General features: G+C 48.8%; 1 protein-coding gene across 2 annotated transcripts in view; it reads left to right on the top strand.

Annotated features, from left to right (window-relative positions):
• Window positions 1–9,665: 9,665 nt before the first annotated feature.
• ARHGEF9 (Cdc42 guanine nucleotide exchange factor 9) overlaps window positions 9,666–11,646 on the top strand; it is a 191,809-nt gene continuing 189,828 nt past the window's right edge. Inside the window, exon 1 of one of the 2 annotated variants that reach the window (XM_075513089.1) lies at window positions 9,666–11,608. In XM_075513089.1, coding sequence (XP_075369204.1) covers window positions 10,037–11,608 — 1,572 coding nt within the window. In that variant the 5' untranslated portion in view covers window positions 9,666–10,036. The remainder of the gene's footprint in view (window positions 11,609–11,646) is intronic. The other variant, XM_075513088.1, reaches the window with a different exon arrangement.

Genomic DNA, 11,646 nt, shown 5'->3' with positions numbered 1-11,646 from the left:
GCAAAATGAGTCTCCTGCTCTAATTTCATTGTGTTTAGCCATCGCACAAACTCTAAAGCTCCCTGAAATGGGGAAGGAAGTAATATTTAAATTATACATGAGTGAACTGATTTACTCAAACCAAAGTTTTGAGTTCCGTCCTTATGAATACAGGGATGGAGCTATCTGTCTGTGCATCCATCCGTCTGCCCAGTGAATATTGAATTAACAGAAACACAAACGCAGTTCCAGTACTGTAAAAGCTTTGGCTTAAACCAGTGAAAACCATGCAGGGCAGATGCATGCTGCTGCAGGGAAAGCGGCGTGTTTGCCTAGTGTTAACTTGTCTGGTAGGTTGCTCTCTGCGATGGAGCGAGACCATTGCTGCGGATTCCCTTCTGCCACTGAAAACTCAGTGTTTCAGTAAGGTCTGTCCACTCCCGACTGGAAAGGGATTCAAACTGCTCTCCTGTCTGCCTCCTGCTCCTAATGAGGGAGTTTAACTTCCCATGTAACTTATTTTGCAGAGCATGTAAAGTGCTGGTTAAATTCTATGGTTGCTTCCTATGGGCACTTGCTCAGCGCTCCTCGGGGAGCCCAGCACCGGAAAGCCGTAACTGCGCTTGCTAATGGCCTGGAGATCCCTTTTGCAGATGTTTCACCCAAGTCTCTTCTCCATGCTCCTTCCACCTCTATATAAAAAAATTAACATGCAGGCTCTGCAGTACTGCGATCCCTGACTGAAGCTCAGCAGCAAACCGTCCTTCTTGTCCCGTAAACAAGAGATGCTGAATTTTTGTAGGGGCTGCAGCAATTCGTGGTGTGGGTGGCTGTGAGCTGGGGATCTGCCGGCAGGGATCTGCTGGGCGGGCGAGGGCTCAAGCGTGGCTGGCTCCTGCCTGCATCATCTGGGAGTGCAAAAGCGTGAATGCGGCTTGCGGTTGGTCCTTCGGAGCGGCACCGAGAGGCTGAAACGTCTGCGGAGACATAAACAGAAAGGGGGAGAAGTCACAATTCTCTCCCTATTTATTTGACCTAAATACACTGAAGTAACTGTACCCTCATGAAAGAGATAATTTCCTGACGCTGGAGAGCTTAACATCTGTTTCCTCCCATTTTTTTTCGATGGTAGAACATGGTAACGGAAGAACTGGCGGGGTTTTCTTTCCTCTTTTTCTTTTGTATAGCAAGAGGCGCTGCATGCTTGGGCTAAATACGCTCTCCGAGAGCAGACGGGTTTCTCTCAAGGGTTATATGATCATTTGTTCTCTATTTTCTCTCCTTCCTGCCTCCCCCCGCCCCTCCTGGAGAGGAGCGGATACACCGAAGCCCAGGCAGGACTTCCTTAGCTCAGCCATGCCTTCTGGCAGGCTGCGCCGGGTGCCCTCTCCTCGTCACCCCCCTTCACCGAAAAACAATGGCCAAAGGCTCCTTCTTGTTTGTTGTTTTGTATCCCGCAGAGGAAGAGCCGAGTGGAAGATCGTGTCCCCGGGGGCCCTCGGTGCATTCCAGCTCCGGCTGCTGCCTTGCAAGGCTGCCGGCGCCTTTGCTGTGCCATGCCCAGGCCTTCAGCACAAATCGGCAGCGCTGTGCGATGCTGGGGGTGGCCAATGGGTTTCGAAGCAAATTTAGCGCTGCTGGAAGGTGAGAGAGGGGCATGGAGAGCCGCGGAGGGGTGTCTCGAGTCATTGCTCCGCTGCAAGAGCAGATCCTGTCCTTTGAACATCCAGTGCAGCACAGGTAGTCGCGGTGCCAAGAGGAGCTGGGCTTTTGTACCAACTATTTCTGATGTGGCTTGAAACCCCTCGTATGCTGCTAGTATCTCCTTTGCAGTCGGGGTGTACGGAGCCTCAGACCCTCTATACCCCTGGCTCCAAAACCCTAGACGTTGACCTCGGGTCCCTCCAGGTGCTTTCTGCCAGAGGCTTGGTGGTGGAGAGCACGTTTCTTACATGTGATCCTGTCCAGGCTGGCCCAAGGGCTACCACACCACCAGTTTCCTCTTTGATCTCTTCAAAGGTTCGTTGCTCCTTGGGGCCTCAGTCAAAATTGTCCTTCTTTTGGGTCTCTTGATAGAACGGATTTACAAGTTGACTGTAACCTGGAATATGCATTCTCCAGAATCCCACAAGGCCTAGGGATGCCTGGGCTTCCTTTTGTCGACTGGTGGGGACGTGGGTGTTATCTTCTTGAGCGCATCTATTGGGATGTACACCCTGCCACCCAGAGATTGACTGCCTTGGAGCATGTTTCCGTGTGGCATTCCCAATTAGTTGTTTAACCTTACAAACAATAATCAAAATCAGGCTCGCAGCACACACTGATATGAACAGCCTGATTACACAAGGATATGCAAGGAACTGAAAGGCCATTACAGAAAGGCTATAAAGACCTGTCCTGGAGGAGAGGAAGGGGTGCATGCCATTTTTTCCTCTCCCCACAAAGCATGTCTCAGGAGAAAAGGGGGTAATTGCTGATTTTCTCCATGAGATGGTTCTCAGAGTACTGGGGCAGCATGCAAGGTAGGACCCAAATACTAGATTAGGCTCAAGGCCAGTGCTTTTAGCATAGCTCCCAGGCAAAGCAAAACAAAGTGATAGACAACACAGCAAGCAGCAAAACCTGAAAGCAGCCATTAGCAATTCTTGGAGTTTATTGTACAGCAAAAAAGGGATCAAGCACTGGAACGCGTGAGGAAATGCGTGTGCCAGCTCCCAAAGTAAATACGCCAGCGTTGCGATCCACAGCAGCCAACCGAATAACTGAACAGCTATAACAGCTAGAAGTTTAATCTAGCACACACCAGTCACGTCCGTTATTAGCTTGAGCCCTGCGGTGGGTGCCAGGAAGGTTGTGGGTTAACCCTGGTCGGCTGCTAAGCACCACGCGGGCGCTTGCTCTGCCCTGCCCTGCCCACCCCAGCCCCCAGTGGGATGGGGGAAGAGGAAGGGAAGAATAAAAGCAAGAAAATTTGTGGGTTGGGATAAAAATTGTTTAATAAACAAAGGAGAAGTGGAAGAAGAGGGAAAGAAAACAAAACAAGCAATGCAAAGGCAATCCCGCACCACCTCCCACGGGTAGACTGGTGCCTGGCCAGTTCCCGAGCAAAAGATGGGTAGTCTCTCTAAACCCCTTCTTTTTCCTTTCTATTGGTGAACATGACATTATATGGCATGGCATATCTCTTTGGTTAGTTCAGGTCATCTGCCTGGTTGTGTCCCCTCCCAACCTGTTGCACACCCCCCAGTCTATTTTCTGAGGGGGCAGAGTGAGAAACAGAGAAAGCTTTGACACTGTGCAAGCACTGTTCAGCAACAGCTAAAACATGAGTGTGTTATCAGCACTGTTTTGGTCACAGATTGAAAACACAGCACCATACAAACTGCTATGAAGAAAATTAACTCCATCCCAGTCAGACCCAGTCACTGGGAAGGAGGTAGTTCAGCCCACCCAAGCCCTTTCCTCGTGCCGTGTGGCTTGTGTGTTCCTGTGGCTCTTTGGGTGAAAACCAAAGTCAACGTGTCTTCTGTTTGGTTGTGTCCCCATCTAGCTCTGCTCGCACCCGTAAATGCTCCCCTTGGTGCGAGGGCAGGCGAGCAAACCCTGGGCTACGGGGACAGGAGCGGCTGGTGGCAGCGGGGAGCTGTGCTGGGGTGGGACGCGGCGTCTCCCCGACCTTGCTGCCGGCCTGGGTGGAGGCTCGAGCGCTCCCTTGTCGGTCTGCTCTGCTAAAGGAAGCTGCCTCCTGCTCGGAGGGCTGGTGCCGAGGCAGCCCAACACAAGCTCGGGTTCACAGTCGTGTGCCGGGTCTGAGTGCAGGTGAAATTAATCCTCTGCAAAGATGTTTTTCCCAAAACATCTGCTGTGTTCCCTTATATTTTCCTCTGAGGGGTTGTGGTTCAGTTGAGTTTTAATGTTCTCATGGCTGAGAGAGTCCTTCTGAAATATTAAAGCCTGAAACCCCATTGTAGGTCCCCTTTTCTACAGGGGTCCCAACTGTCCAGCATTTTTGGTGTTTTTTCTAGGTAGGTGGCAGCTTTGCAGCACTAAATATTAAAGAAAAACAAACAACAAACAACTTCTGCTAGTTGCCCAAAAACTGCAGTGATCTGAAGCAGATTTCAGGAATTGTGTGCTGCCAGCTTTGCAAACGGCCTGAACTGTGCCGTGTTAAATGAGCAGTTTCTTTCCGTCATTGGGATCTCCTGAAAAAACTCAGCTTGGCCTGGATCAGACCTTACCCAATTGATGCTTCCTTGCTAGCTGGTCTCGCTACCGTGTTGCCTTTGGTAGGCACGTGGACATCCTTATTTTGTTATGGTTGTGGATAACTCCTTTAAATTTACTAAGGGCCAGCGCAGAAGAACAAGATTGCCTAAGAAAAGTGTCAGGCCCCAAATGGTGGCTTGTGAAGCCCTGGTTGCTTGGGCCTGATTCGGTGTCCTTTAAGTCTATGAGAACTGTTCACTTCAGTGGGTGTTACCTGGACCTGGGGTGTTATTTCTGCTCTTGTATCCGTCTGCTAAATCACACTTAAAAGGAGCAAAATTGCTATTACTCCCACCTATATCGTGCAAGAAAAGCCTTGTTGCCAAGGAAATGTTACGCAATCGTGATACAGAGTACCTTGTTCTTTCTTAAAGATTGGGATAATGCAAAAAGAATGGAAAGAATTTGGAGGGGGAATCATGGCCATAGATACAGATGTTTGTGTAACACACCTGGTGCCATTTGCTTGGGAGTTTGTCCGATCCTAACTTATTTGTCCACCCCGGTGACCTGGACAAGGAAGGTGAATTTTCAGAATGAAGGGCTACTGCTTGCGTGATGAGAAGAACAACAGGGTCTTGTGCGAAGGGCAGGGTAGGGACCCGTGTAGCTCCTGTAAGTTGGAGCAGCTTTCAGTGTTTGATTGATAGCTGTGGTTTTATGAAACCATTTTCCTCGCCAGGCGAGATGTTGTGTGTTTTGTAGACCAAACACCCCAGCCGCAGCCGCCTGGCTGAGCCACCCTCTTTGGGCTCGAGGTAATTCAGAGGGTAGTGGAAGAGGTGTAAGGTAATAGCATTACCTCATGTTTTCCGTGGTTAAAGTCCCGCACGCAGAGGTGGTAGTTGCAGCTTAGCTGCTAGGCGGTAACTTGCTGTGACTTGACATCTGCAACTGCGCCTGCAGCCCAAGGAGGGGAAAAATAAAAAGGCAGTTGGCTAACTGTTATAATTTTCTGGCTAATAGGTGTTCTCAAAAATATGTTCAAAGCGTTTCTTCTAAAACCTCCTTCTCCTGCGCCCCAGAAAGATGAGTAATGGTTCATCAGATACTCTCGTGGCCGTTCTTCTCCATACTCAAATTTCATTTTGTCAGTATGGGCCTTAATGCCCCTGAGCCTGTGTGGTTTGGTTGGTAAGGCTAGCTTTTCTCTGTTTGGCTTATTTAAAGCATAGGTTTCCCACAAGCATGCTGCTGTTGTGCGTTTGCACAGTGGTGGACACTAATTTCGGCGGCTGTATCAGTTGACGGAGCATAGCAGATTTTGGCACCCGGTCGGGGAAGACTGAGCAAAGCTGGCTGAAATTTGTTCAAATGCAGAGAATTTCCCTCGGTGCTGGGAGGCTTTGCTCTGGGTGAGGCAATGCCAGTCCTCGGGCTGGATCTGGTTCAGGTGACAGTGCTGGCACCACGGGCACTAACAAAGCTGCGCCACTGTGAGTTGGTTCCTGCCAAGGTTAGCCAGTGATTTCAGTGTGTGCAGTCCTGCAGGCTTAATTGGTGTGAATTAGACAACAACAAGGTGCTTTTATCACACTGAATATTTGCTAGCAGCTGTCAAAAGGCTTTTTGAGCATCATGCCTGTGTCCTGCTGTTCCATTTATTGCTCAGGGAGAGCTTTGTCAAAGCAACGATGGTGGTTTTGAAGATTAGGAGAGGTTCAGGTGAGGCTGTGGTGGAAGGGAAGGTGGAGAGGAGCCCCCAAGCACTGGTCCTCTATCTGCTTAGAGCGCTCAGGGCTGGCTTCGTGGTGGCGGCTCTACTTTATGTCTGGTTTAAAGCTGCTTTTAAAAAAGTTAAACATATATATTTTTTTAATTTTAAAGCCGCCCTTGCACCCTGTGTTTCTGGGTTGCGTTGCTTCTCTGGGGAGGGCCGCGCAGGGTCTGTCTCCTGCTACGGGCTCTCTTTTGCTCGACACATGAGAAACAGCCCCTCTCTCCTCTGTGCTAGCATCCCTCCAAAGACTTCGCAGAGAAGCCTCTTCCCTTTGAATCTTCTTTCTTCATGCAGGATCCACCCAGCCAAAAACAATAAAACATAAAACTGGAAAGAGAAAACAAAAAAAATAGGGACCTTTTGTGATTTTTGTCTTTTGCTGCCAGTTGGCTGTACAACTTGAAACTACTCAAATGCTCTTTTTTTTTTTTTTCCCCCCGCTCCTTCAAATCCATTCAAATGTGTTACTCTTTAAATTACAGCAGGGATGTCTGTGAATAACTCGCAGACCCAGAGTGACAGCCCGGGGAATGAGGAGCTGGTCTCCTCAAGCGCCAGATGGAGGAACAGTCCCACTAAACCCTTGGTTTTTTTGGGAACAAAAGCTTTCTGTGGTCTCCATATGGACCCAGGGCAACATAGCTCCTGTGTGAATTTGTGCTACAGGGTTTAAGTGGCGGCAGGCGGTGCCGAGGCCCCAGGACAGGCCTTTGCCTGGGGAAGGAGGTTCTCTTGTAAAATCTCCATCATGGCGAGTACAAAAGGCAGTGGGCTGAGTAAATGGGTGGCCAAAGCAGAGCGAGGCGGCGTGCGTGGAAGATAATGGCACTACAGTTAGGCTGTGTGACTGTATGGGGTGTATTTGGCAATATACAGTCGGGCTGTGTGAGTGTATGGGGTGTATTTGGCGAGGTGTTGGTGCCGGGGGCTGTGGGGGCCGCTGTGAGGAAAGGCGGGGCTGCCCCGTGCCGGGCACAGCCGGTTCCACAGCGGCCGCACCACAGCCCAGAGCGGAGCCCGTCAGCAGGGCTGGCAGCACCTCTTGGAAATGTGTTTAAGAAAGGGCAAAAACGCCAGAGAGGAGTGAGGGGGGATTAAAAAAAGTGAGAAACAGTGCTGTGAACCCCGAGGTCAGTGAAGATGGCGGGGAGGAGGTGCTGGAGCAGGGGGATGTTCCCTGACAGGAATTGTGGCCTGTGGAGGCCCCACGGGAAAAGCATGAGGAGGAGGGAGCAGCAGAGAGGAGCTGTTACGTCCTGAACGTACCTCTCCCAATTCCCCATCCATCCGTGTCCCTCGGCGGGAGGTAGAGCCATCAGGAGTGAAGGAGGGAAGCTGAGCCATGGGAAAAAGGGGGTGGGTGGGGGTAAGGTGTTGTGTTAGTTTTATCTTTGTTTCTTGTTATCCAAATCAATTTTAATTGGCAATAAATCAGTTTTCCCCAAGTCGAGTCTGTTTTGGCTGTGACAGTAATTGATAAGGGATCTCCCTATCTTTATATCAACCCATGAGCTTTTTCATCTTACTTTTTCCCCCCTGTCCTGTTTGGGGAAGGGGGGTGATAGCGTGGTGGGGTGGACGTCTGGCAGCTGGCCACGGTCAACCCACCACAGTAGCAAGCATTCATTTTTGCTACCCTAAGTACTGTTGGTGCCAAAAATGCTTGGGACAATTCCTGTGTCGTGGCAGCAGCAAAAGCCAGATGACTGTTGTTCATGAAAAAGCAGGATAGTAGTTGTTTCTGTTAAGGTTTTCAGCCTCACTTGGCTGTGCTCTGGTTCCTTGGTGCCTCTGCCATCTGTTGGAGGTTCTTACGGGTTATCGCTCATTGAGGATAGATGCGGTGGCAAGGTAGAAACAAAGGCTTATTTGGCTGAATGCAAGGGCGAGCCTTTCCTTGTCCATGAGGTGTCCGGGGCAATAGCTGCTGCATTAATAACCTTCATTTTAATAGAAATAGTGAGCGTAATGGGTTTTTTTTATAGATATGGGGACTGTTCATAGAGCAGCAAGAGTAAAATGGACGAGAGTGGGAGTGGGCTTCATGCCTTTGTGTCAGAGCACTGCACTGTGACTGTCTGTTCTCCCTCTGCTTGGGGGAAAATGGAGTGTTTTTCCTTTGTCAGACCTGTGTCTCTGGGGCTGTACCCCTTCTTGTTCCTACTCTTGCTTCCTTCTTCCTCCTGAGAGTAGGATTGAGAATTGAGGGAATTTAACCCCGTTTAGTGCCTGGCATATTGTTCTGCATGTTGCAAAGGTAGACAGCAAACCCAGGACCGCCTTATGAAGCTGTAGCGGTGAGACAGGGCAGAGGTACACCGGTGGAATAGAAGCTTTAGGATCTGTACGAGCAGGAGTTCAAATGTATTCCCACAAAGGATTTGGAGTGGTTTCCATTGCTGTTGCATACAGGGTACTTGTAGTTTTAATCCTACTCGCTTAGGGTGGAACTCACTTGAGGGGAACATGTGCATTTTGTGTAGTGTTGAGTGGTGGCCAAGCAGCTTTCGTTTAGCAGTCCAGTTCCAGCGAGGGATTCCCACGCTGGTGCCATAGCTATAGTAGGAAAAACCTGGCTTGGATATTCCATGAGTTTTCTGATATTGTAGTATTTCAGAATTGCATCGGTTCCAGGAAAAGGCTCATCCTGACTTTTCTTTGAATGCCTGCCTGAAGAGACTGAATTCATCGGGATTGCATTGCTGGTTCCTGGCAGATGGGGCTGGTGAAGGTGACAATGACATGCGCAGAGACGCTTTACTGTAATTTCCTCTTTGTACTCTGATGTATTTAAGAGTCCTAGAGATTTGCAAAATGAAGATGTGATTTATGGTATTCTGTGTATACTTTGTGATAACTTTATTAATGCAGGAAGCTTATTGGCGGTCACTAAATCGTCAGTCATTTAAATCAGATTTAAGTTGCTTTAAAATTTATATGGTTTGGGAGCAAAGTTTCAGCCTCACTGAAATCAATGGCAGAACCACCACTGCCACTGGGACAAGATTTGACCTGTGATGCTTTAACAAATGTGTCTTCTAAAAAAAAAATCTTTCTGCTTCTAATTGCATTCCTTTGTTCCTTTTTCCTTAAGTCTTGTGAAGAAAACAATCTGAAGACAATGCATCTGTGACCCCTGATACCAGCTTGCGAGCCGGGGCGATGGAAGTGATAGAGGGCCGCCGGCATACTGGTCCCGTGATAGCTCCAAATGGATATGCAAACAGGATTTTCCAAGCAAACATGGAGGAAGGGAGTACTGACACATTGGAGGTCTGTGGTGCTGAGCACTGCACCTCCAGCGATGCAATCCCGAATGAACGGGAGGAAGCACCTAGGTATAAGAAGACGACCAAGGGCAGCCGGATCTGGAATTTTGTTAGACGAAGGAAAGGACTCTCTACAAATAAAGGAAGACCCCAGTCTATGATCCTACTGGGAGTTACCTCGGAGGTGTCAGAATTAAAAAAAACATCCTTCATGGACAGGGTAAGGCCATTAAAAAAGGGAAGAACCTCCAGGATGCCTAAGAATGTGGATTTGAGAGCATCCGGAGTCCAGGTTGCTTGTGACCCTGAGGAGGACCATCACGCCAGTGGGCAAAGGGCTGTGTACAGGGTTAAGAAACTGGGTGACAGTAGGAGGCCCTCCCGCCACTCCTATGCGGGGTACATTGATGATTTGGATTCTTCTTTTGAAGACATAGAGCTGAATATCAGCATTCCTGAAATTGATGCCAATGAAAGTAAATGTCTCAGGGATATTAGTGTCAGATTACACAGTGAAGATAATGATAGTAACTGCCATAGAATACCAGCTAGAAAGAGTGAGTCTTTGAATTTTGAAAACTTTAAGAGTCCTGCAATTACAGAAGGGGACAATCAAAAGAGGTGTAGTGTGCTCCCACAGGAGAGCAGAAGAGGAAGAAGCTCTGATGTCTGGACCTATCTGAAAGGAATTTCATTAACTAGCAAAGATAATTCAAAGCTTTCAGATCAAAGGGCTGAAACCAATTTCCAGAACTCAGAAAATATAACTGATCATTCTACTTCTTATTTTGACTTTGATATGAGATGTGAGGAGAATCTCAGCCAGCGGAAAAAATCAAACGGTGCAACCAAAGCCACTCACTTTGGGGGTGTTGTGAGGTTCTTCACTAGTGTGGCTGAGGCAGCTCGGAGGTTGCGAGGCTCCTCAAGGGCATTTTCACCTGATGAGAAGAGGCCTCAGCGGAGTTTCCGAAGCTGGAGGCAGGATGTTACCTCCCACAAAGAGGGCTTGGTTATTGAGAATGAGAGTGCAAGGGCCTTCTGCACGGTGGGAGCGTGTCTGCAGTCCCCAGATTCAGGCACGTGGGACAATCTGAGCTTTGAGAGTTTGATGGGGAAGGAGCCCATGCGGCACTGCAAAACCACAGAAGTGTCGCAAGACATTGGCTCCACTGCCGTGGGCAGCCAGAATGATAGATTTAATGAAACATCACTTTCTCCCTTTGGGCCAGAACCATCCATCTCCCACCTGCCAGAGCTTGCAGATGACTCTTTAACTGAGCTAAATACTAAAGACTCCTCTGAGGATCTGATTGACTTTCCACAGACCACTCTGGCTAAACAGATTCAGGATTCGGGCAGTACTCCAGAGAAGGCACAGCTCATGGCCAGGGACCTGCCACGTTCTCAAGGTCTTCCTGTGCATAATCTGGATACTGTGAACCCGGGCTGTTCTTCAGCTGCAGATGGTGACTTTTCTGCAGTGACTGAGGCTGTGATCCACCTTCCACAGCCGTCGCTGACTAAACTTAATACTGAGGATGTGGCTTGTGCTCCAGTGGTTGCTAAAGACATGGATCCATCTCCAGCAGTGGCTCAGGAGCTTTCAAAGACAGAACTGGATATGCCAGACTTGAGAAATCCTGAGCTGTCTTTGCAAGACTTGTCTAGAGGTGAGGTGGGGATTCAAGACACTGGCAGTACTCTGGAGAAGATGCAGGTCATGGGCAGGGACCTGCCATGTTCTCAAGATCTTCCTGTGAATAATCTGGGTGCTGCAAACCTGGGCTGTTCTCCAGCTGCAGATGGTGACTTTTCTGCGGTGACTGAGGCTGTGATCCACCTTCCGCAGACGACCCTGACTAAACTTGATACCGAGAAAGTGGCTTGTGCTCCAGTGGTTGCTAAAGACATGGATCCATCTCCAGCAGTGGCTCAGGAGTTTTCAAAGACAGAACTAGATATGCAGGACTTGAGAAATCCTGAGCTGTCTTTGCAAGACTTGTCTAGAGGTGAGCTGGGGATTCAAGACACTGGCAGTACTCTGGAGAAGATGCAGGTCATGGGCAGGGACCTGCCATGTTCTCAAGATCTTCCTGTGAATAATCTGGGTGCTGCAGACCTGGGCTGTTCTCCAGTTGCTGATGTTGAATTTTCTGTAGTGACTTTTTTAAAATGTGCAACAGTTAAAGGACAGATTTTAGAGCAGATGGATTGCCGCATTAAAAAGCGTGGAACCACTTCATTTGTAGAACAAAACTCTGTAGAGGTAACTGACAGAGTGGAACAGTTTAACTGTAACGACGAGTGCCGTCCGTTCCAAGTGCATGTCTCTAGAATTGTCTCCTCCGGACGTCTCAAAAACGGAAAGGTATGAGTAACTTTTACTATGATGTTTTCAATAAGACC

Source organism: Mycteria americana, chromosome 10 (assembly GCF_035582795.1).
Source record: "Mycteria americana isolate JAX WOST 10 ecotype Jacksonville Zoo and Gardens chromosome 10, USCA_MyAme_1.0, whole genome shotgun sequence".
NCBI classification, from domain to species: Eukaryota; Metazoa; Chordata; class Aves; order Ciconiiformes; family Ciconiidae; genus Mycteria; species Mycteria americana.
This window is presented reverse-complemented; position numbering and strand designations above follow the sequence as displayed.